This window comes from Vipera ursinii, assembly GCF_947247035.1.
Source record: "Vipera ursinii genome assembly, chromosome: 1".
Taxonomy (NCBI): domain Eukaryota; kingdom Metazoa; phylum Chordata; class Lepidosauria; order Squamata; family Viperidae; genus Vipera; species Vipera ursinii.
In genome coordinates this window covers 136,272,811-136,299,220 of record NC_139512.1, presented here as the reverse complement: position 1 = coordinate 136,299,220, position 26,410 = coordinate 136,272,811, and the positions used below count along the sequence as shown (strand labels likewise).

The window sequence follows — 26,410 nt, the reverse complement described above, 5'->3', positions numbered from 1 at the left end:
AAAATTAATCTGACTCTTCCTGTATTTCTGTTGCTACGTACAAATAAATAGTTGAACCAGAGCCAATGTGATATAATTAGCATTCACCACAGCAGCCATGTTGAATCACCAGACCCTGTCCCCAACTAGGATATGTTTCCTTTCCAAATCCCATTTATCCAAGTCAGGAAGACAAGTCGTCACGGGGATCATTCCATGGCTCTCTTTATAAGAAGTACGACACGTCAAAAGAATGATCATGTGATGCACCAAGGACTTGGGGGGAAAAACTTTATTGAATGCTGTGAGATAAAAACTAGGAATATTGGACTGTTGTTACAGAAGCGTTACAGGAAAAAAAAAACCCTTATCCAATTTATTAGGATTACACTCTTCTAGGCTGAGTGACTTGTTTGGTATTTGGAGATGCGTACTTGCTCAAAGATTTATATAGGTAAAAAGTGTCTTTAGAGGACTGCATAAGTAGTAAATATAAAATTCTAAACGCTGATGGGACATGGAGGATTTTTGTATTCTTTGTTTTTGGCAGTAGTTACATTTGCAGAATCCAGCTGCAGAAGTGGGTTAGCATTTATTCCACGTGCTAAGATGAGGAAAAAGGTATGATCCAGGCAGAATACCCATCCAAGCCCACTTATGCAGCAGAATGTTTTAACTGAAGCTAAATCAAATAGGGGAAAAAATCAGTGATTTCTATGTACAGTTTACTCAAACTACATTTGTTGGGTTGAATTTCCATTCCAAGTATTATTGTCATCCTCTCCATCATCCTGAGTTCTCAGTCGGTAGATCTTGCCTTCTTTCTTAAATTCTTCATTCCGTTTTTCCAATACTCGTTTCCTAACTGCTTGTCTGAAGAAGAAAGAAATAGAGACTGAGTACAAATTCCAATAGTGGCAGAATTCATATCAGTATTAACTCTTGATCTAATTTTTGTCTTTTTCATTCCAAATTTAAGGAAGTGTTTATGAGAGCCAGAAGACTTAACTTGTTCATAAAGCATGGATTCACGTCACAATGTATAGACAATGCCCGACATAGGACCATTTGTTCAGCGACCATTCAAAATTATAATGCTGAAAAATATGTACTTACAACCCAAGCCCCAAGTCATGGCTGTTGCAGCGTCCCTTAAAGTCATGTGATCAACATTTGGGTGCTTGGAGTCCCACCTACACTTGTGACTGCGGGGGGTAGTGCAACTCCTCCCCACCCATCACCCCCCATCTATGATTTTTTTGACTGCCCTGCCCAGTGGCACACAGCAGCAGGACTGGGGCTGAAGTAGAAGAGCCGAGCCACACTTCTTCCCACTGCCTCATGTTCCACAGGTCCTGCTCTGCCAACTTTTGTTGTTTGATTCTCAGTTAATGACAACAACCAGGATGCAGGGATTGCAGTTGCCTAAGTGATGCTGCCATGTAAATCTTGCCTTATGACCGCTTCGCTTAGTTCTGGAAATTCCGGTTCCAATTTGTGGTCATAAATTGAGGACTAATATGGTGGATTGCTGACTTACTTTCAAGGCACAAATGAACAGCTAGAATATGGAAATTACAAGCACCTATTTACAAATGGCACTGTTATCATCAGAGACCATTTCCTGAGAATGGCTTAACTTCACTAGTGAAGATGCAACAAACTAGGACATCACAATGCCAACTGTTTCAGGCCATCCCATGAAATCAGACAGCATAGACATACTTCAGGGCTTTACATGAAACAACTAGATAACCCATAATCTCTTGAATCAGAGATATTTCTTTACCAGATTCTTCAATGCCTTTATCAATGGCAGAGCTAACATACTGCCTACACTAGAAAGTTTGGGATACATTCAGAGATGTATCTCCCTTGAAAATAGCCCAAGTTGAACTGTACAGTACAAACATCAGCACAGGAAATGTTTTATGACATTTTATATTATGTCATACAACATTTTATAAAATTTACCATATTTCAATTCCATGGAAGTCATGGGTCCAGGATTTTGGATGCATTCTGCAAGTTAGCCCAATTTAGTTACCTTAGTTCAGAAATTGCCAAATGAAGCACAGTTTTGCCTAGTTACTGGCTACAGGAATGAGATTTTTAATACTATGTAAAACACTGCCACCTAGTGGGCTCCAGGGGATATGATTTATTTTGTTGAAGTGCATGCTCTTTCCAACATCATATGCCTGAAATTCAGATGCCCCCCCCCCCTAACCCTATTGGGTTAAGATAAAGTTTCCTCTTTCCAGTCAACTATGAATCTAGGGGGCAGCGCTCATCTCTGTTTCTTAACTGAGGCAGCCAGCATTGTCTCAAGATGCTTCCGTGGTCATGTGGCCAACATGAATATATGCCGAGGTACATGGAAAACTGTTACCTTTCCACGGAAGTGGTACCTATTTATCTACTTGCATTTATAAGGTTTTGAACTGCTAAGTGGGCAGGAGTTGGGGAATGTAATGGGAGCTCGCTCCATTGCACAGTGCTCAGGTCTTAAACCTGGATTGTCAACATTCCAGTTGACAAGTTCAGCGTCTTTAGCCGCTGAGCCATGGCGGCTCCCTTGGCCTTCCCTAAGGCCTTAAAAACAGGCCTTTTTCACTCAAGCATTGTATTTCCCAGCTTGAATTGGCTTTCTGAAAATGCCTGTGGCTTGGCCTGATTGAAAACTAAAAACAAAACCAAAAAAACCCCCATAAAAACACAATGCATTGATTTCTGTTCTTTATTTTTAATCCTATGCGGACTGCCCAGAACCAGAGTTTGTGAGATGGGCAGCCCAGATCAATTAAATAAATAAATAAATAAATACTGGTTTGTTTGTTTTTTTAGTCCCCTGCTATATTTACAGTTGGATTTTACAGTTCATGGAAAAAAACTAAACTAAACTTAAGAATAACATGAAGAGTCAAAAGTAACTTCTACATGAAGGGACTTTAAAGCCTGTCTACCTTCACTCTTGTTTGTTCTTAAACTCTTCATAACTGGGAGATGATTTTTTTTTTGGGGGGGGGGAGAGAATCACTAGCAGCAACACACTGCTTCTTTTTCTACTTCATGAGTGGATCAGATTCTTTCCCTAATTTTACATCCTCGGGCTCCAAGTCCATTTCCAAGGACTGCCCTACTGATTAGAAAATATTTGGAGTTTGTGCAGAAGAGAGGAATCAATACTCTATTCTTGTCAGTTTCTTCAACTGAGAAAAATCTTGAAAACTTGATGGGTTTAGTACAGGGGTAGGCAACCTTGGCTCTTTTATGACTCATGGACTTCAACTCCCAGAATTCCTGAGCCAGCACAGCTGGCTCAGGAATTCTGGGAGTTGAAGTCCACGAGTCATAAAAGAGCCAAGGTTGCCTACCCGTGGTTTAGTAGGAAGTGCTTGTACCTGTTTGGCTCTGCAGTGCTAGGTGCTGAAGGATTTGAGTGCTGCTGTTGATGTCTTGCAGGAGGTTGGGAGGAAGGAGGGCTGGTAAACAAGAAATTGCTAATAAATCGCCAAACAGCTATCAGCGGGTAAAGGATAGTGCCAAGGAACTTCCATAAATCTCCACTGGAAGACTGTATGACTGCTGTACCTGGTCTTCCTGCCTATTTATGGGGAAACAAGCAAATACCATTTAGAAATTATTATTTTTTCAAAAAAAGAAAATTCTCACTGTATGATGTACGCGTTTACTAAAAATGTAAATTTATATTTATTTGAGTCCTGCGTATTTTTGTTTCCCCTTTTTTACACACTTACAGGCAGCAATACTATCGAAGCACTTGGAGCAAGTCCCAGGTCCAATAATTTTTTCTCGTAATCGTCTTTGGTAAATTCTCTTCTGGGGAACATTGTTGCCAGGGAGAAGTTGCCATATGTGTTGCCAACAATCTGTAACAACAGAACAAGCCAAGTTAATTTCTATTCTTTAGAAACATGAGGAAATATAAAGGACATGCCATTTCCAAGACAAATAGATTTTCATCCCAAAACTGTTTTCATAAGGAACTGAAAAAATTCTTCACTGACAGTAAGAATATTTGGATGCTCACTTGCAGTGATCGCTCAACTTGTGTTAGTTTGGTTCTGTATTACTGATATGTGCGACAGTAGACAATGTGCCTTACTAATGTCCAATGATTTAAATAAATGATCCTTGAAGGCAGAAATTAAGTAGGAGTATTAAAAAGGTTGATGTGGTGGCTCAGTGGGTTAGGATGATGAGCTTGTCGATCAGAAGGTCGACAGTTTGGCGGGTCGAATCCCGAGTGCCACGTAACAGAGTGAGCGCCTGTTACTCGTCCCAGCTTCTGCCAACCTAGCAGTTCGAAAGCACATAAAAATGCAAGTAGAAAAATAGGGACCACTACGGTAGGAAGGTAACAGCATTCCGTGCGCCTTTGGCGTCTAGTCATGCTGGCCACATGACCACAGAGACGTCCTCAGACAAGCGCTGGCTCTTCGGCTTTGAAACGGAGATGAGCACCGGCCCCTAGAGTTGGAAACGACTAGCAGGCATGTGCGGGGGAACCTTTACCTTTATTAAAAAGGTTAATAGGTCCTGAATGTACTTTGAAAGGAATGTACGTTCTTTGATATGTTTACCCAGTTTTTATGTTAAGCAACAATGCTTTTCTTATTACAGAACAATCTTTTGAGAGAGAGAGAGAGAGAGAGAGAGAGAGAGAGAGAGAGAGCAATCGATGGGGTGAGTAGGTAGACAGGCTGTAATCACGTAAATATCATAAACACGGACTGGGATGCTTATGGGTTGCTCACTTCTATGTTTGTAGTATGTAATTCAATTTTTAAAACCCTCCTTATTAAACCTATTTCCTTAAAAAATTTTAAAGGCAATAATTTGGTTCAACAATAAAGCTCCCATTTAATTAACTTTTGGAAAAAGAAGAGATGCTTGTTCACCTGTGCAGCAAACCGGTGAGCTTCTTCCAAGGGGGCGTCTGAAGAGAAACTATTAGTGAAAGAAGATCCATCTGGAAGGCGAAATTGGATTCTTGCTATAGCACTAGGGAAGATATTTTACATTAAAAGTCCGGATTTTTAAACACTTCGTTTTACAAAGAACACCTTCCTAGCATTTAAATAATAGAAACACAGGTGGTTCTACAGAAAAAAGAGCTCATTACTTAATCAACTGTAGAAGAGTGGTAGAATCCGGGATGCAGTCAAAAGAGGAATCCACCTAGACTCACTTGTAGCTATGTAGCAACTCTAGGCTGACTCCTCTTTGGATTCCACCCCCAGGTTCTGCCATTCTTTCTCTTACAACAATGAAGAAAGAAATCTGTGAACTCAGAAGAAACAAATTTTCTGCCAAGAAGCTTTATAGCCCTAAAGTAGGAGAAGGAAAGGAGATAAGGACTGAAATGAGAACTGGGATGAGATTAGAATGACTGGCACTTGCATCCAAAAGTTATAGGTTCTTGAAAAATGCAAAGGGTGGTTTTGTGCAAGTTGAGAATATAGGGACTTGTAACAGGGCCTGAAAAATCTAATTACCTTTTTTCCTTTTGAGATGTTTCCTTCCTAGCTTCCATTTCAGCTTGCTTAGCCTGAAGAGCGGCAGCTTTGGCAGCTTCTGCCTCTTCTTTTGACCTTGCAAAACGAGCTGCTCTTTCAGCACGATCCTTCAGAAGACAAAAAAGTAGCCTATTACCATAACTTTTTAATACCAGCTGCAAACATCAAACATCATTGTGTTTTTGATGTACCATATTTTCTGGCGTATAAGACAACTTTTTAACCCATGAAAATCTTCTCAAAAGTTGGGGGGTCGTCTTATACGCCCAGTCGTCTTATACGCCGGAAAATAGTACATAAATCAATCGAGCGTCCCTGTTCTTGCAAAGCAACTTCAAGCCTCCTTAGTCCAGTCCCCCCTCCAACGTGACTCTCCCTTCCCTCCCAAGAGCCCCTAAGCCCCTTCCCCTTGCAAACGCCAGACCCCGGGAGCGGCAGGAAGCCCCTCCCCCAAGCAGCATCTGAGCATAAGCAGATTGCGCTCGGCCGTGCAGGCTGCCGAAAGGTGGGGACTCGGAGTTCCCCGGTTGTTTGCTGCTTCTGGCGTGCCGTTTGCAGAGTCTGGCCTGGAAGAACGCGTCGTGTAAACGCAGCTCTTGTGTTTATTCCAAAGGGTGGGTGGAAGGAAAAGCACCTTTTGGCTCCGGCGTGGCTGCAAGTCAGCAAGCCCAGGAAGGCACGCCCTCCCCTCTCACTGTGGAGGAAGCAGGGCAGGCTGGCATCGGGCAGGAGCCGGCAAGGCAGTCCTGCGCATGCATGCGCTCCCCGGCTGCTAAGGAGTCCGCGGGGAGCCGTGGGAGGCGCATCATGCCCTTCCCTCTTGAGGCGGCACCGGCGGAGCCGTCCGGCATCAGGCAGGAGCCGGCAGGGCAGTCCTGCACACGCGCGCACTCCCCGGCTGCTAAGGAGTCCTCGGGGAGCTGTGGCAGGCACCTCATGTCCTGCCCTCTCGAGGCGGCACCGGCGGAGCCGTCTGGTGTCGGGTGGGAACCGGCAGGGCTTTGCACCATCTGCATCAGATGGTCGGACACTTGGCAACTGGCATGTAAGTATTTTCCGGTGTATAAGACAAAAAATCTTGAAAATCTTCTCAAAAGTCGGGGGTCGTCTTATACGCCCAGTCGTCTTATACGCCGGAAAATACGGTAAAAGGAATTGTATTTGAGTTAGATCCAGATCAAACTATATTTGAATGTTGTTGTTAGCTGCGAAGTCGTGTCCAACCCATCGCAACCCTATGGACAACGTTCCTCCAGGCCTTCCTGTCCTCTACCATCTGCTGGAGTCCATTTAAGCTCACGCCTACTGCTTCAGTGACTCCATCCAGCCACCTCATTCTCTGTCGTCCCCTTCTTCTATTGCCCTCAATCTTTCCCAGCATTAGGCTCTTCTCCAGTGAGTCTTTCCTTCTCATTAGGTGGCCAAAGTATTTGAGTTTTAGTTTTAGGATCTGGCCTTCTAAAGAGCAGTCAGGGTTGATCTCCTCTAGGACTGACCGGTTTTATCGCCTTGCAGTCCAAGGGACTCGCAGGAGTCTTCTCCAGCACCATAGTTCAAAGGCCTCAATTCTTTGGCGCTCAGCCTTTCTTATGGTCCAGCTTTCACTGCCATACATTGCAACTGGGAAGATCATAGCCTTGACTATATGCACTTTTGTTGACAGGGTGATGTCTCTGCTTTTTAGTGTGCTGTCTAGATTTGCCACGGCTTTCCTCCCGAGGAGCAAGCGTCTTTTAATTTCTTGGCTACAGTCCCCATCTGTAGTGATCTTGGAGCCCAGGAAAATAAAATCTGTCACTATTTGGATAGATCCACTGAAATCAGTAATGAGCAAGTATATACTATTCTTAAATCAATTAAATATAACTGTACTCAAAGCACCCATGATCCATGTCAATCATCAAGGAACTACATTTAGGATCTACGGGCTGAAGTTTTCCTCGTTCAAGTAAACCACATGCTTGAATAATTACCATTGCAATTTGCTGCCTAATACGGTCCCTAGCAGCTTTCTCTTCAGCTTTTTCTCGGTTCCTTTCTTCCAACATTCGTTTTGTAAGTTCGTCTTCCTGTTTCCTTTTATATTCCAACATTTCTTTCCCAGTTTTTCTTCTTTCTATTTCTTTTTTTATTTCTTTCTGAATAAAAGAAACAAAAGTAGTACTTTAGTTACTTGACTTTACCTCACCATTCTATTTGTTTAATAACCAAGAGAGCAATAAAAATGCAAAATAGAAACAAATAGTGGAGTTAAAACAGCTAAAAATCTAATGTTTACATGAAAAAAATGCATTTCACAATCAAAAGCATGGTGGAAGTGATGTAACTAACCTCCAGGACACAGGGGAATTAGGAGACAAGCGCATCTCCCTAGGAAGCACATTCCATAGCCTTAGAGCTACACAAAAGACAATGTGACAAAGATGAGCCTCTGGTAGTGGAAGTGTCTTCAAAACAGCCTGTTTTACTAATCTGAGTATTTACTGATTTTGTATGGTGAGTAATGCTGCCTGCTTCTTGCTGGGAAATCCTTGTGAGGTCCATTCTGATTATTAGTCTGAGTGACTGGACAGTTTACAACAGTACAGGTCACCATTTGGACCTTTAAAGATTATTACCAATATTGTGAATAGTGGCTAGTAAGCCACAATAGGCAGTACTAATAGGCATTACAGATCTTTTAGTACAGGAATCTGCTTACATTTTGTAGTAATTAATTTAAATCTAAAAAGTTCTAGCCCAATGCTGGGCCACATTCATAGCAGGGTTATTTCCAACCAACAAGTCATTCTGTGTGCATGTCTTGTGCCAGGGGGCACTGTAAAAGATGGAGAGTTGTTTAAATAGTACATTAACAATAAATATCCTTGTTCTCTGGGAGAAACCCAATTTTTCCATGCGATCTTTAGTTCTAGCTAAACCAATGCACAGTCTGTTTAAACGTCTCCAAACCATCCATTCCTCCTCCGAACCTCCAGGCCACTTCTCAAGTGGTTCTATCCAATTATGAAGAGGTTGGCTTAGAAGTTTCCATCTTTTTAATTGTTTTTTTAAAGTGAAGTAACAATTTCCTTGGTGCAATCTAAAAAGCTCCTTCATTTTAATCTTTTTGTAGGGGGTACTTGGCCAAATAACGGGTCTGTGGGATCATACAACACCTTTCCATATTCCACATCTTGTGCCATACTCCTTCTACCGCCAGGCGGAGCTATTCCCATTAAGATACACAGTTTGTCAAGTAGAGTGGGGTACAGACATCCAGTAATAATTCAGCATGTACCATTAAGCAACCTATATGCACCTGTGTATAATCTGCAGCCCAGCCCCAAATGGGGCAGCCATACTCTCCTGCCGAGTAACACAATACAGGGGCAGCCATTCGTAGAATAATGGGATGGGCACTCCAAGTAGATTCAGCCAGTTTATTAGTGTAATTGCACAAGTTTGGGGGCATGTCCTAACAGGAAAGAAGGGAACCATTGCAAAACAATGCCCCCAAAGCTCAATACTGTCAAAGGGTCTGTGGGTTGAAAATATTGAAAACCACTGTAAGTCCCCAAAGAACTAGCAAAATTGCATTTCCCCTATTTATGCGACCCATGTCTAAGAGAAACAAGTGGCCTTAGTACCCTATTCTAAACTAATTCCAAATTAACACAAGTCCAAAAAATTGTTGCAAGCAACAATTTTTGAACCACCTTGCCTGGGAATGAAGTATCTAAATCTTGCCTAAAATTAGAAACCAGAAATGATACTCGGGTTAAGGGAGGGATTTTTCTTAAAAAAATATAAAATTATAACTATCTCCTTTCATATACTAGAATATAATTTGGTGCTCAAAGAGACATTTAAGTATCTTTCAGAATCAAGGGCCCAGTCCCAGCCTGGCTGAATTAATCATCAGCAAAGTCAAGGGTCAAATAAGCAATGTAGCAGGCCTCATTTCTCCACCTCTCCACACATTTCAGAGATATTAAAATAAATCTGTGTTCTGCCAACTAGAGCATTCCTAGAGGGAGGCTGGCAATGATAAAAATCAAATTATATTCTACCTGTTCTTCTTCTTTTTTCTTTTCTTCTCTTCTCTCTTCAAGTTTTTGTGTCACTCTGTATTTTGAAGGAAAATAATAAGCTCATACTGAAACTTAATTTCCAATTAATGAAATCTCATATCAAGGTCACATCCAAATTTCACAATTCACCAGTGATAACTATGCTACAATAACTTAATTCCATATGTTTAGGATGCAACATACTGACAAAAAATGTATATTTAGGAAATAATGTAAAAATTTCCAACAAATTTTGTTCCCATGAACAGAAGCAATTCCAAATGCTATCATATGCTATACGTATTTCTATTTTGTTTTCCAAGCTTTGTACATACATCCACCCTTGTTTTTCCTTATAAAATATATTTTCCAAAACTTGGCTTCCTTCTTAAGTATGACAATTCTGGAAAAAGCGTTGATACAAGTTTCTTTTTCTTTCTGATTTCATTATTATTTTTTTAAAAAAGTACAAATACAAAATGTCCTAATCAAAACTCTAAGACACACCAAACTTTCACTAAATACTTGCATTAAATAGTATTTTTTTAAAAAACGTACCTTTCTACTCTAGTAGCAAGATCATCCGTAGTCTGTTCTACCCGTCTGTCATCTTTCTCATTTGTCTGGACCAAATTTACTTCACCTTCTCATAAATGAGAAGTCCCATATTTAAAAAAAAGACAAAAATTGAGACTTTCGTTATAACAATTATGCAATTATATCTGTTAATATAATTGTATATATCAATCCTTTCTGGTAATAAAAATAACACAACACTTTTGTCTGATTGTGTTTTTTTAAAGAAATGTTTTATTGCATTATAAAATGTAGTAAAAGGAGGCATAGTTCTTTACTACCATTTGCAAACGAGGAAAGGTGTGAGGGACATACAGAAGGTTCGAAGGACACACAAAGCAATTAAAGGATACTAACACAAGGAGGCAGATCCAGTTATTACTAGGCTAAATATTAAACTTCATGGGATTGAACGGCAACATCTCAGAGGAAAAGTTATCTATAAAGAAAGAGCTAGTAATACTTACCATCTGGAGTTAAACGCAACCTTTCTAGCTCTGTTTCAGAAGTTTCAGCGGTTTGTGATTGAGAATCTTCTGGGTTGCTACATAAAGAGGAGGAACATGAAGCAGAACTTTCTAGCCCTTCGGTTTTTATTAAGTGCATCTAGGGAAGAAGGAAGTGTTGACATACATATGTGTTGCACTTATTTTATACTCCACTTATTACATTTAAAAATGTGCACTCGTTACATTTTAAAGAACAAAATAGAATTCTTTTTCGCCTAGTATGCACACACTATGTCAGGCTGTATTTCAAAAATTATTTCTAGTCTATGCAACATGATCTCTGCTAAATGTCTCAACTACAACTTCTATAATGCTTGCTATGAACTTGCTGCCTGGAGCTGACGGCAACTGATACCCAAAATAATGTGGAGGCACCAGATTGCCTCCCCATGGTCTACTGCATTTACTAGACCAGGTGGCATTTGTATCAACAGTTTCTTTTCTAGTAGGTTATCAGCCCACTTTTCCAAGAAAGACCTGGCCATGTAGACAATGGGGGATTATCTTAGGAAATCTGACCCTGGTTAAGTAACTAATTTCAGAAAGGCATATAGAAAAAAAATATGTTTCAATATCACCTCACTATGCATTCAAGAAGTACCGTATTTTTCGGACCATAAGACGCACCGGACCATAAGACGCACCCAGTTTTTAGAGCAGGAAAAGAAGAAAAAAAATTCTTTCTCCTCCTCTCTCTTTCTCTCCCTCCCTCTCCCATTGTCCCTTCCTTCCTTCCTTCCTTCCTTCCTTCCTTCCTTCCTTCCTTCCTTCCTTCCTTCCTTCCTTCCTTCCCTCTTTGTCCTTCCCTCTCTGCATTAGAGCAGTACCCGCGGAGGCGGCCCTGCAGCCCGGCTTTCTCTTGCAGAAAGCAAGCTGAAACGGAGTGAGGGAGATTGCCAGAAATGCGAATCGGCCGATCTCGCGCTCCTGCAATCTCCCTCGCTTGGTTTCAGCTTCCCTTGCTACAAGAGAAAGCAGGCTGAAATGAGGCAGATTGCAGCAGCGCGAGATCAGCCGATTTGCATTCCTGGCAATCTCCCTCACTCCGTTTCAGCCTTTCTCTTGTAGCAAGGGAAGCTGAAACCGAGCGAGGGAGAGTGCAGGAGCGTGTGATCGGCGTTTCTCAGCACGTGCCGATTCGTGCTCCTGGCAATCTCCCTTGCTTTCCACTTGCGGAGGTTGGGGCTGGCCATACAGATCACCTTTGGACCATAAGATGCACCCTCGTCCCCCCCCTTTTTGGGGAAAAAAGTGCGTCTTATGGTCCGAAAAATACGGTAACTGCAGGCAGTCCTTGTTTAACGACAATAATTGGGACCAGAATTTCTGTCACTGTGACATGGGCATAAAGCGCAACAATGCCACCTAACAGCAGTCCCTAGTTGCCCAAGTGAATAACCACAGGTCATTAAGTGAGAACCTCGTATGACCATGACTTCCAACTTCCTGCCGACTTCCCTATTGACCCTGCTGCAAATCACAATCGTGTAACACACAGCAATGCACCAGATCACGACTGTAGGCCCATGAACAGTGGTTGTTGACCAAGAGCCTTCTGTAACACTAAATGATAAGTAAATAAAAGATTATTTCTGACAACAAAAGCCAAGTGTGGAATAATTTATAGACAACACTGCTGCAACTAGCATGCATTGTGAGCAATATGTTAAAAATTAAGAGGATCTGAATTCTGTGTAAAGAATAAATTAATTCCACATGGCTTTTAAAGAGAAAAAAATCATTTACAGTGAAGTTTTCTTATTGTATAAAGGCTGAAATTATAATTAAATTTTAATCCTAACTATATACATAAAAACCCAAGGAGACAAACATACATAACACTCCTTCCTCCTATTTTTCCCACCGAGCGAGGGAGAGTGCAGGAGCGTGTGATCGGCGTTTCTCAGCACGTGCCGATTCGTGCTCCTGGCAATCTCCCTTGCTTTCCACTTGCGGAGGTTGGGGCTGGCCATACAGATCACCTTCGGACCATAAGATGCACCCTCGTCCCCCCCCCTTTTTGGGAAAAAAAGTGCGTCTTATGGTCCGAAAAATACGGTAACTGCAGGCAGTCCTTGTTTAACGACAATAATTGGGACCAGAATTTCTGTCACTGTGACATGGGCATAAAGCGCAACAATGCCACCTAACAGCAGTCCCTAGTTGCCCAAGTGAATAACCACAGGTCATTAAGTGAGAACCTCGTATGACCATGACTTCCAACTTCCTGCCGACTTCCCTATTGACCCTGCTGCAAATCACAATCGTGTAACACACAGCAATGCACCAGATCACGACTGTAGGCCCATGAACAGTGGTTGTTGACCAAGAGCCTTCTGTAACACTAAATGATAAGTAAATAAAAGATTATTTCTGACAACAAAAGCCAAGTGTGGAATAATTTATAGACAACACTGCTGCAACTAGCATGCATTGTGAGCAATATGTTAAAAATTAAGAGGATCTGAATTCTGTGTAAAGAATAAATTAATTCCACATGGCTTTTAAAGAGAAAAAAATCATTTACAGTGAAGTTTTCTTATTGTATAAAGGCTGAAATTATAATTAAATTTTAATCCTAACTATATACATAAAAACCCAAGGAGACAAACATACATAACACTCCTTCCTCCTATTTTTCCCACCGAGCGAGGGAGAGTGCAGGAGCGTGTGATCGGCGTTTCTCAGCACGTGCCGATTCGTGCTCCTGGCAATCTCCCTTGCTTTCCACTTGCGGAGGTTGGGGCTGGCCATACAGATCACCTTCGGACCATAAGATGCACCCTCGTCCCCCCCCCTTTTTGGGAAAAAAAGTGCGTCTTATGGTCCGAAAAATACGGTAACTGCAGGCAGTCCTTGTTTAACGACAATAATTGGGACCAGAATTTCTGTCACTGTGACATGGGCATAAAGCGCAACAATGCCACCTAACAGCAGTCCCTAGTTGCCCAAGTGAATAACCACAGGTCATTAAGTGAGAACCTCGTATGACCATGACTTCCAACTTCCTGCCGACTTCCCTATTGACCCTGCTGCAAATCACAATCGTGTAACACACAGCAATGCACCAGATCACGACTGTAGGCCCATGAACAGTGGTTGTTGACCAAGAGCCTTCTGTAACACTAAATGATAAGTAAATAAAAGATTATTTCTGACAACAAAAGCCAAGTGTGGAATAATTTATAGACAACACTGCTGCAACTAGCATGCATTGTGAGCAATATGTTAAAAATTAAGAGGATCTGAATTCTGTGTAAAGAATAAATTAATTCCACATGGCTTTTAAAGAGAAAAAAATCATTTACAGTGAAGTTTTCTTATTGTATAAAGGCTGAAATTATAATTAAATTTTAATCCTAATTATATACATAAAAACCCAAGGAGACAAACATACATAACACTCCTTCCTCCTATTTTTCCCACAACTGTGTGAGGTGGTCTGGGCTGAAAGTGTGTGACTGGCCTGAAATCACACAGATGGCTTTCATTCTTAATTCAAACTTAGAACATAGTTTCTTGGTTTATAGGCCAGCCCTTGAACCACTATATTAAATTGGCTATCCAACCCAATGTATATCAGAAAGTAACAATTTACTGCAATAAATATTTTATTCCTCTGACAAAAGTTCTCATGACTCACACTACCTTTCAAACTTTGAACACAATGAATTTGTTTAATTGAATGCAACTAGAAAATGAAGAGTTTGTGTGTATATATTTAGGTAGTTATATATACAGTTTGTATGGCCACGAATTCACAAAATGCAATTCTTGACAAATAATGTGGGATTAAAAACAAAATAAATAATAGGCATAAATGAACCATCATAGTACAATGTAAAACAGCCCAGAGGAAAAACTACGGCATATTCAAAATCCTGTATCAATTTTCCAGAGAGCTTCATCTGATGTCCTAACCCAGTCCTTGGAAGAAAAATTATGCTTAAAGCCTTATGAAGGGGCCAGGAACACCTGAATCGGGAGGTGGGGGGTGTAGGGAGGGCTGTTTCAAGGGGCAGGGTGGGTGCATCATTCTGCCATCTCAGTTCTGCCACAAGACATCTACAGGGGTGATTAATGCCACCTTAATAGTATACACTGATCTGAAACCCAACTGAAGAGTCCAGATAAACTGTTCAGGGCCACTCTGGAACTCTGAATATTTTTTCATCAAGCTTTCCTGGAAAGGGTGGCAGAAACAGGACAAAACCTGTCCAAAACTGAAGAGGGGCAGATCACTGCCTCCTTAAGAACTGGCAGAAACATACCATTCTTAAAAAATGTAATCATTACTGCCTGGATCCAACAACATCACTTGCAGAAAATAGGCTGCTTCCTAAGTGAAGCCCCAGGATCAGCGCAGGGTAGCCTGCTGATCCTGGGGCTTCACTTAGCAAGCAGCCTATTTTCCACAAGCAAGTGAGCCGGGCAGGAGACTGGAATCAGCTGAGCCGTGCTCAGAAACACTGATCCTGGGCTCCTGCCCAGCTCTCTTGCTTGCAGAAAACAGGCTGCTTGCTAAGTGAGCTGGGCAGGAGCCCGGGATCAGTGTTTCTGAGCACGGCTCAGATGATTCCGGACTCCTGCCCGGCTCTCTTGCTTGCAGAAAATAGGCTGCTTGCTAAGTGAGCTGGGCAGGAGCCCGGGATCAGCTGAGCCACGCTCAGAAGTCGTGCTCAGAAACACTGATCCTGGGCTCCTGCCCAGCAAGCAGCCTATTTTCTGCAAGCAAGTGAGCTGGGCAGGAACCATTCGCTTGCTAGCCCTTCCCCCCCAAACACACCCCTTGCTCACTCACCCTTCCTCGCTGTCCGCTCCGCTCGCTGTTCCTCTGAAAACAGTTCGGTCTGCCCCTTTTATACCTTTTCTTCTCTCCGCCCTCCTCCTTTTCTCCTCCGGGTGCACTGGAAGCTGCAATTAGCTTGTTGCCACAGATCCTGGGGATTCCAGCAAGCTGTACAGCTCCAGCTGATCTCCAGGTCTGTGCGGCTCTGTTTTGATTCATTCCCTCCCCACTATAATTAGGGCTCGTGTACCACCAGCCAGGGGCTCGCGTACCAGTGGTGGTACATGTACCACTGGTTGAAAAGCCCTGGCCTAATCCTCTTTATTGCTCTTCTCTGCACTTTTTCTAGAGTCTCAACATATTTTTTACATCGTGGTGACCAAGTGTGGCCTTACCAAAGCATTGTAAAGTGGTTTTAACACTTCATGTGATCTTGATTCTATCTCTCCGTTAATGCAGCCTAGCACTGTGTTGGCTTTTGGGGCAGCTGCAGCATACTGCTGGCTCATATTTTTTTTTTAATTCCATTTATATCCCGCCCTTCTCCGAAGACTCAGGGCGGCTTACAAGCTTAGCAGTAGCCTTCATTCTATTCTATTTAAGTGATTGTCCACTAGGACTCCGAGATCCCTCTCACAGTTGCTATTATTGAGCAAGGTACCCCCTGTACTACACCTGTGCATTTGGTTTTTCTTGCCTAAATTCACCATTGAATTTCATTTTGTTAGATAGCGCCCAAGGTTCAAGTCTATCAAGATCCTTCTGTATCTTAAAGCCTATCTTCTGGAGTATTGGCTATTCCTGCCAGCTTGGTGTCTGCAAATTTGCTGAGTTCCCCATCTATACCCAAATCATTGAATCTCTTTAGTGACAATAACTACTCCAGTATCCCTGCCCAAGGGTTGCAGTTAAAGCTTGAAACCAAGGTGGGCACATTTATAAAAGAGAAAGACTAACCAGGTTTCAAAAATACATACTAGACTACTATTAAGTCATGGATGGATAAGGCCTCATTTAAATGCCAACTTAATGTTCAATAGCAACAGCTGAAAGAGTGGACCACTAAAGTACTTTCCATCTTTTACAAGCTTGGCATATTTTTTTTAAAACAATCCTTTACTTTACTGGGGGAAAAATCACATCCAAAACTGTTTTACCTGCTTGACTTTATGAATTCTTGCAATCAGTTCTTCTGCAGGAACACTGCCAGCAATTACTTCAAGAGGTATTCCATTATCTCCTATAAAGAAACTAGATGGAATACACACTACTGGATCTATGCAATAACAGTAAAGGATAATATATTTTCATAAGAGTAAACTAGAAAAGCAAAGAAAATGAGTTTAAAAGAAATGAAATTACTGAAAGGAAATGGGCAATTTACATTCTGCATACAGCAGACCATGCAGGTTCTCCAAAATATCATTTTCTGCTGTCTCCTAAAACTAAATAGACTGTTCAAAGGAAAAGCTGGACTTGAACCTTACTGTTTTTAACACGTGCAATCATCCACATTTGATGACTGCATCATCAAAATTCTTTTTTAAAAAAAATACATTTTATTGATTTTTTAATATAACATCTTAATATTTGGAAAACGGCGTGTTGTCTGGGTTTATATTTACAAAGTAATCACTAATGGTTAATTTCTACATTCCAAAAATCCACATTATAACTTTGCTTGATTTTATCTTCTTCCAGTAATATTCTCTTTGCAATCTAATTTAATACAATTCTTATTAATTTGATAGGTAACAATTAAATATAAAGATTTTTCTAAAATTTCTACCAATAATAATCTCTTCAATATCATGCTTCTTTTCTATCTGGTCATCTTGGTTGCCTTGTCACAAATCCTGTTTACAATTCTTATTTAAATTTATTTTCCCTACACTGTTCAAAACATTTCCACTGGTTAAAATTTTCCCAGAATTAATTACATTAAAGTATTTAAATCTATTTTCATATCTTAAAAACTAAGTAAGAAAAAGACACAAAAGACATTGAAAAAGAAAATTCTCACACATGGTTTGTAATTAATTGCTAACTGTAACTTCTAATCCAGTAGCCCATTTCCAATCACAAATGAATGGGTATTTGAGGTGCTCAGAAGCAGGAGAAAAGGAAGTGGTACCAAAATGTCAGCTGCCTCTGTGCACTATAGTTCATTTTTATTAATATTAAAGATACTATAGCATTCTGTACTAATACATTTAAATCTTTTATAGATTTTTAAATTAGTGACTGTAGTGTTGATAGTGAAATCCCATGAGTTATAATGGGCAGTACTCAAATGTTTCAGTCAACTGAACCAACACCAGTTCATATAAAACTAGATCTAGAACTGTTGAGAGCAATAAACCATTCTGCAATCATTGGGATGCTGTTACATAATCAGCTTCCCACATGGTATATAACTGTCAGAATTCCTGTTTTCAGCAAACTATGGCTCTATGAACCCTAGTATGAAGCTAAAAAAAATATAAGAGAAAAATATCTGAGAGACTAAAAGGCTTTTATTGTGTTCCTTGACTGAAAACAATAAAGATGTATATTATGTATGCATACATGCATGCATATCCTGCCTTATAGTACTATCAACGTATATAATGTTAAAACCACATAGTGCTAAAAGCTCTACCTTGAGAATAAAAAACTTGAGGAAAGTAGATATAATGATAAATAGAGAAGCATATTAAGGCATCTCAATAAAACATGTATGCATTTTGTTAAAAGGTGTGGAACAGTACACTGTACAAACAATACAAATGGGCTTCAAAACATGATTTTAATGGAGTGATCTGATGGTTTCGCATAAATGAGAGGTCAGTTCCAAGGTTATATGATGGCAAGCGCAAAAATTATTTGAGGAAGCAGGAGATCTTAAAAATATAACAAAGAAATAAGAGATATACTAGACCATTAATTTGTTTTGTAATCATGTACTATGAATCTTTATGATTCTATGATGTTCGAAGGATACAGATTTGTGAGAACTGCAAACAGGCTTCACTGTGTAAGAGAAAGCATTTATTTGCTATTATAACCATGAATACAAAGACTGGCACAAAACAATTAGATATACCATATTATTATCCATATTACTGCATATTATTTTTGAGATTGCACTGAATTAGTTTCTTATTCTTTAAGATACTATACTGAAACTGAGAAATATAATGGTATACAAGTTACATAACATGGTTAATCTAAAGTTTTAATTTATTATCTATTATAAACATAAGTAAAGGCTTCTCTGCTGAAAGGGCTATATGATTTTTCACCCAGCTAAATGAGTTCTTTCATTTGATTCAGTGAGATGAGAGGTTAAGAATGGATCAGTTCATATTTTCCTGTGTTTGGTTTTTCCAGGTCCCAAAGTATGTTTGTCAAAGTTAGATTCGCACATCAGTTAATCTTACTGTGTTCTCCTTCTCTTTCTTCCATCTTATTGCCTTTCTCCATTGCTCATTTTATGCAAGTCATATCTTTGGCTGAAAAAATTAGATAAACCTACTTAAGACAAAAAAAGTAAACTATATTAGAGAGACAGTTTGATTAGTGATTAAGGCGATGGGATAGAAACCGAGAGAGACTGCGAGTTCCAGTCTTGGGTGACCTTGGGCTGATCAATTTCTCTCAGCCCTAGGAAGGAGGGAGAGAGGGAGGGTTAGGGTTACAAAGCATTATCCTAAAATTAGATAAAAGCGAGAAATATTTATCGTTTGAGCAAGAAACTATATTTTATATAACTAACTATTCCTGTGGAAGGAAGGGATGTTGAGCCATCATGAAAAGTGAATTGGCGTATGTATACCTATAAGCACACATACAGCTTAACGTTTCTCCATTCTAAATTGCCTTTAAAAGAGAAAAATATATTTAGATTCTAAATGTGAAGAAAAAGCTTAAGGACGCATTCCTCTAAACTGTGAGGCTGGGAGAAAAGTTCTACAGATGATCAGCCTTCATATAAGCATTAGGGATTTTAGAGTGAAAAGTATCAGCCAGATCTTATTTTGGCTGATGGCCAAACAATAGGAAAAATATGAAGTGAATTATGTAAACTATATTCTTAATATCTACTTGTACAAAATGTAATATTTCCTCCCTGTAAACTAACATTGTTTCCAAAATAGCTGATTAGAAAGTATTTGAAAATAAAACATTTATTGAGAAATAAATACAAAAGATATTGCCAAACCTTTGGGTATCAATTTTAATAGCCACAAAGTCATCTGTTGCTGCCTCAGACACTTTTGCATTCTCCCAGCTGGCAGCCATTTCTGTGGACTGTTCATCTTGCCCTATGAAAAACATTTAGTTTTAGAGATGTAATTATAGTGCAATTGCAAATTGCAACATACCCCACATGCAAAACAGAAATTATTACTTTAAAAACAGAAATGCTCATATAATTCCAAAGTTGGGTTTGATCAAAAAAAATCAGGGAACCTACAGATCAGGTTCTCATACATCAGTGTTAAGAAACCCAGGCTAGACATCTTACAAATGGGCAGCAGATACAACACCCAAACAGCTCCAGAATAACCAAATTAAGAGAAGCCTGGATAAAAAAAGGGAAAATAAGAATGAGCATGCTGATTCCATATTTCCATCTCAGTAATCATACTCTCAATTTTATGATGAACCTCTAAAGTAGGATCTCTTTGATCTATAGAGGTTCTTTATTGAATCAAAACACTTCCTCTTATTTTAATGCCAAAACATTAAACTCATCTCAGTGCTCAAATAAGATAGGTAAAGAATGAATCCATCTTAGAGATCAACCCTGACTGCTCTTTAGAAGGCCAGATCCTGAAGCTAAAACTCAAATACTTTGGCCACCTAATGAGAAGGAAGGACTCACTGGAGAAGAGCCTAATGCTGAGAAAGATTGAGGGCAAGAGAAGAAGGGGACGACAGAGAATGAGGTGGCTGGATGGAGTCACTGAAGCAGTAGGTGTGAACTTACATGGACTCCAGAAGATGGTAGAGGACAGGAAGGCCTGGAGGAACGTTGTCCATGGGGTCAGGATGGGTCGGACACGACTTCACAACTAACAACAGCAAAGAATGAATCTAGTCTGATTGTTTGAAAAGAATTACACATCCCACTCCTCTTTGACCACTGCCATGTTTGAAATCTGAACAAAGTAGTGATTTTATTTGGATAATATATTTATCACTTGTTTTACTATGAGATATATGGTAGAGGATATTCTTTATACTGGAGGAGAAAGACTTCTGGGGATTTCCAAGAGTATTGGAAGGAATGTCAACAGGCTTATTTGACTGCAGGAACTGAAGGACCTGAGAACAATAATTGTAAAAGGAGAGTGAAAAGGCTAGGCTTTCTATGAACATAAAGAAAATAAAGGTCATACCTACTGGAAAACTAGAGGATTTAGGATAAATGGTGAAATGTTAAAAATAGTTGACCGTTTCAGTTTTTTAGACTCTAGAAGATTATGGATATACAAGACATCATCATTATCATCATAAATAATAATCAAAAGATATTGGGGGGTGTACTATGTAAACTCATGAAAGACTCTGAGATTTCATCCAGAAAAACCTGAGGCGATCAATAGATAGATGTTGCACATCTATCTAATGAGAGAGAATTATTCCTTGAATTATGATGCTTGAAGAAACGGCTTCACATACCTTGTATTGTCAAGAGGACCAACTTAATACCAGAGGAAATCAAAGATAGGCTTGAATGTTCACTAGAGACAAAGATCATGAAATAAAGACTATTATACTTTGGCCACATTGTGAGGGCAGATCCAACTATGGTAAATACTTTAATATTGGGGAAGGCATAAAGAAAGAAAAAAAGCAAATAGATGGGGTGCTAGAGTGGTAAAATGTAGGGGTATAGGGATGCACTTGGTGTAATGCACAGCATAACCTGTGGATAGCTGTTATCCATCAAGTCACCAGGAATCAACCAATTGGAAGGAGTGTCACAGTTCTTACACTAAAAAGGAGGAACAATGAGGATATTTATTATAATTTCTTATTTTATTTTCAAATGAGATGGTAGGTATAGTTTTATCTCCTCCCATATAATCTGTTATTTTTCTTTTCTGCATCTAAAATATGTTCTAAACTTCAAAAGCTTTAGATCTGGAATAGCTTGAACTGACTGAGGCGAATGAAAACTGAGGTCCAAAAATGCAGAAGGCATTATTACTAATTTAATCTAAATATATTATTCTGGAATTATATTGTAATATGACTATAACAGCATGCCCTCAAAACAGAGAGCAGTAAGTTCCTGTGGCAGATTTTCAGGAAAAAATATTGAGATTAGATTTTATTGAGGTAAAAATTATATAGCAATTCTAGTTTACAAAGCTAGATCACATAAACAATATGCAGCATGTTCTGTTTAGCTAACCAGAACTGGAAAACCAAGATATATCATTTAATTCAATGGTTTAGCAATTAACTTTCCAGTTGACCTTGAGTTATATGCTAGGACTATGCCATTAGTTTACTGATTACAGTACAGGATAGAAATATAGAAAGGGAAAAAAGTCCATAGCACAATGAATTGTTGTTGCTATTTAATTTTTAAAAATAAAAATAGCGCCAAGAGGATGTTTTAATCTTGTCAACAGAATAACTAGCATCATTACTTAAATTAAAACATTTACCTTACTGATAGAAACAGGAAAATATGTGGGGGGAAGCCTAATGCTAGAATAGATACAAGGTGTATACAGAATTACTACCCTAGAGAAAACCAGACAGAAAAATAAAAAGCTCAAATGTATCATAGTCCCCTAGAGGATATTCCTATGTGATGTAACATGCAGAACGCATGCAGGAATCATATAATAGACAGCCAGATTAATGTCTATATTAAAATACATTGTTTTATATACTTAGAATCTCTCACTAGACCATAAATGGTTTCACTTTTGAATTAAAACAACTAGCTGTAGGCTGTAAACTGAACAGTGAAATAATCCAGTTAGTGAAAATACCTTTAAATTCTTTAATCTGTATTAACTATACCATAAGAGATATCAATATCAACCTTCAGTTTAATATTTAGAAATTGAATTCACATTCATTTCTAAATAGCTGAGGATCCAGTGACTAGGATAGTATTTTTCAGGTACATGTTTAAAACTGCTGCTTTAGCACACAATAATTCTACCATCTTGTCAGTGAAGAGAAATGAATAAACTCCAACAAGAGTAATGTAGCACAATTATTGTTTTCCTGGACCGATTCAGCCTGAAGCACAAAGCACATCTTTTTTAGTCTAAAGACCTTCTTCTTGGCTCCTTATCTTAACTTATCATAAGCAAATAAGAGGCCAAAGACTATCACACATTTTTAAGCTTCTTCATGAAGATTCCTGATATTCTTTTCAGTTATAGTGAAAGAATTTTCAAACGATATTAGAGAACTTGAGAAGCAAAGAAATTAGAAAGGAAAGCAGATATTTAATAAGACAGGAGGTGATTGTACAACTGATAGAGCAAGGTTGCTGGGTTTTTTTCTTTTAGTATAAGATGAAAGGAAGCAAAAGTAGCATTAAGACTATGGACCTGCCAAAAATGTGCTAGATTTGATGTAGCTTGGGGAATGTCAACCAGATCAATATGTCCTCGGATACATTCAGGATGGCCACTTCAGTTTAATCCACTGGATCAAAAGTGCTAGATTTATTATACTTGATAAACTGGCTAGTTAAACTTGAGACTGATTTTGAAAACAGTAGAAAATTCCATTCTTCTAATTCACTGCAGCCCAAGGGGTTGAAGGGCAAATGTAAAGAGAGAGTATGCAACACCACATTCCAGCTTTGGAAAGTGGCAAATTAGAGAAGGTAAGATTTTAAACCCAGGTGTGTCTGACACCTCCCCCCCTTCAAAATAATCAGATTTACTATAATGTGATGCACTGTCAATTTTTAATCTATTCAATGTCAGTGAAACATCAAAGGCATTTTGTTTGCAGCTTATGCTGACATTGAAGGCCCTTCTCACAGAAAGGTCAGAAAAATAGGGGAAAAAGATTCACACCAGCATTCAGCTCAAAAGTAAACAAACACACCAGGACTAAAGCTAAACCTCTGTGCCCGGTGACCAACCCAGATTGGATCCTGCAACGTTATCCTGGGACATGTACAGTTTATTCGCCTTCATTCATGAGTAAAAATAAATTTACTAGGAATAAGGGGATTAATAAAAGACACCAGATCTAGAATATTAGAAAGAAATGGAGAACAGAAGGAAACTCAAATGACAAGTCTAGAAGGCTCTCTGTGGAGGAAACCTGAAGAGAAAACATGCAGAGAAGAAGTCAGGCACAAATAGTTCTTTGGATGAAATTCCTGGGCTGAAAAAATAATCTGAAACTAATGCATGGCAGCGGTAGTAATTTCTACTTAGAGGTAGTCCTCAACTTACAACCACAAGTGAGTCCAAAATATCTGCTGCTCGGTATGATGACAATGGTAAGTGAATTTTGCCCTATTTTACAACCTTTCTTGCCACAGTTGTTAAGTGAACGACTGCAACTGTTAAAAGTTAGTAATACAGTTATTAAGTGAATCTGGCTTCCCCCATCGACTTTGCTTGTCAGGAGGTTGCAAGAGGCGATCACGTGACCCGGCAACCATCACACATACCAGTTGCCAAGAGTCCGAATTCTAGTCACATGACCCATGGGGGTAGGCAACCTCGGCTCTTTTATGACTCGTGGACTTCAACTCCCAGAATTCCTGAGTCAGCATAGCTGACTCAGGAATTCTGGGAGTTGAAGTCCACGAGTCATAAAAGAGCCGAGGTTGCCTACCCCTGCCCACGGGGATGCTACAACATTTCTAAGCGTCATAAAACGGCCCACAAGTCACTTTTCCAGTGCCCTTGTAACTTCAAACGATCACTAAACGAAAGGAGGCACGTTGAGGTCTACCCGTACCGTGTTTTTTTCCCCCCCTTACGTTTGTACATTAGAGAAATATATACGCAAAACCGCAACGCCGTTGCTTCGATCAGCACGTGTCACATTCGACAACCCCGGGGGATAATGCACCGCCTACGCCAGGGGTCTTCAAACTTGGCCCTTTTATGACTTGTGGACTTCAACTCCCAGAATTCCTCAGCCAGCATACGCTGGCTGAGGAATTCTGGGAGTTGAAGTCCACAAGTCATAAAAGGGCCAAGTTTGAAGACCCCTGGCCTACGCTCTCATCTTGCCTGATAACTCGAAAAGCGAACCAGAATTAAAGGAGGGGGGTTGTTGTTGGTGGTGGTGTTTTGTTTTTTTTTAAGCACCCAGATGAGACAACTCTGCTCACGGGCCGCAGGATAAGACTGGAAAGTTGAGGAAGAGTCCCCGAAGAAGGAAGAGCAGCGCAAACCCTTTGCCGAGTAATATTACTCGCCAAGGAAACGCCACGGGCACGGCTGTGCGGTTAACGGCGTCGAGGTTGACACGACGGAAGAGTTTGGACAGTTTACAGGCCGCTCCATCCGGAGGCGACCAGGTCGGCAGAGGCCGTGAGCAGCGCCGGAGGCAGCTCTTAAGCCTCCCTTCCTAAAGCCTTACGGCAGTGGTCTTCAAACTTGGCCCTTTTCTGACTGGTGGACTTCAACTCCCAGAATTCCTCACCCAAGTGTGCCTGGCTGAGGAATTCTGGGAGTTGAAGTCCACCAGTCAGAAAAGGGCCAAGTTTGAAGACCCCTGGCCTACGGTATTTCAAGGCAACCCTCTCCTCCGAGGCACAGGTCCCTGGCCACCCACCCACCCTGGCAGGGCTTTTCCATCCCTCAGAGAAGAGGCCCAGCGTCCCGTCGGGAGACCCAAGCGGCTCCGCGTCGGATTCCCAGGGGAACAAGAGCGCTGACGCGGCGCTAACCAACCGCGGACGGGCCCCGTACCTTGCACAAACACCACGAAGACGGCGCTGCGCTGCTTGGCGGTTGCAATGGCGGCCGGGATGGTGCCAGGGAACCACAGCATAATGGCGGCGGCGGCGGCGTCGACTCCGCACGCAGAAGACGAACGGAGGGGGAGGAGGGCAGAGAGAGAGAGAGAGAGAGAGAGAGAGAGAGAGAGAGAGACGGTGCGCGCACCCCTCGTCGCTCCGTCCCCTCGACCCTCCCGCAATCCGTTTGCCTCGTACGGGCGCACGCACGTCACAAACGTCACCCTCGCTCCGGAGGCGGCGACTCTCCGCTACTTCTTCCCGCCCTCCCTTTCCCTCAAGAGGCGGTCGGCGCCGAGGGCGCAGGCGCGCCTTTAAAGCGCTTGGGTGGAACGAATAGCAGGCGAACCAGGGGAACCCGAAGGAAGGTTCCCCTCGCGGAAAAGCCGCGCTCTGATTGGGCGCCGAGGAGCGTCCAGCTGAGGTTTAGAAGCAGCGAGTAAGGCGCGGAGGAGAGCCCGGGGATGCGAGGGTGCTGGGTTAGTCCGGGGTGTTGCGTGAATTAAAACAACAACAACAAAATTAAATTAAAAGGATGGTATTGGGCAAGCGTGTACAGACTTGCAGTTCTAGTATGTTCTACAACAGGGGTAGGCAACCTCGGCTCTTTTATGACTCGTGGACTTCAATTCCCAGAATTCCTGAGCCAGCCATGCTGAGGAGAAATGGAGAGGTTTCCATACTGAGCCATGCTGGCTCAGGAATTCTGGGAGTTGAAGTCTATGAATCATAAATGAGCCAAGGTTGCCTGCCCCTGAGTCCTAAAGCAGGGCTTTTCAACCAGTGGTATGGGTACCACCTGTAGTACATTGGCACCTGGCAGGTGGTACGTGACCATCCTAGAAAAGTGGTAGCGGGGGAGGAGAATGAGTTGAACCTGTGGCAGCACCGCACAAACCTGAGCGAGAGACGGCTGGAGCTGTAGGGCTGTCAGGGCTCAGCAGAAGTGCCAGGATCAGTGCTTCTATAAAGCCCTAAATGGCATGGGTCTGGGTTACTTA

The 26,410-nt window shown here is 40.9% G+C and overlaps 1 protein-coding gene across 2 annotated transcripts; it reads right to left on the bottom strand.

Moving 5' to 3' along the window:
• Positions 1-253: 253 nt before the first annotated feature.
• UBXN4 (UBX domain protein 4) lies at positions 254-25,633 on the bottom strand. 2 transcript variants are annotated; one of them, XM_083348605.1, is made up of 13 exons: positions 25,363-25,633; positions 19,653-19,755; positions 18,432-18,460; positions 16,606-16,724; positions 10,618-10,756; positions 10,133-10,220; positions 9,575-9,629; positions 7,496-7,660; positions 5,502-5,629; positions 4,905-5,007; positions 3,741-3,872; positions 3,384-3,586; positions 254-852 (listed from the first exon to the last, which is right to left on the bottom strand). In XM_083348605.1, exons 1-13 carry the CDS (start codon positions 25,442-25,444, stop codon positions 714-716), a joined length of 1,485 nt encoding a protein of 494 aa, XP_083204731.1. In that variant the 5' UTR covers positions 25,445-25,633; the 3' UTR covers positions 254-713. The 2 variants fall into 2 exon arrangements, with proteins under 2 accessions (XP_083204731.1, XP_083204732.1); XM_083348606.1 differs by having other exon boundaries at positions 10,133-10,217; positions 25,363-25,632.
• Positions 25,634-26,410: the final 777 nt, after the last annotated feature.

Bases quoted from the DNA above. Each gene is read 5' to 3' on its own strand.
- UBXN4 (XM_083348605.1), bottom strand. From the start codon at position 25,444: ATGCTGTGGTTCCCTGGCACCATCCCGGCCGCCATTGCAACCGCCAAG. The intron at 9,630-10,132 runs GTACGTTTTTTA...TTCAAAATACAG, and splicing joins CTTGCTACTAGAGTAGAAAG to AGTGACACAAAAACTTGAAG. The intron at 3,587-3,740 runs GTAAGTGTGTAA...CCCCATAAATAG, and splicing joins CTTCGATAGTATTGCTGCCT to GCAGGAAGACCAGGTACAGC.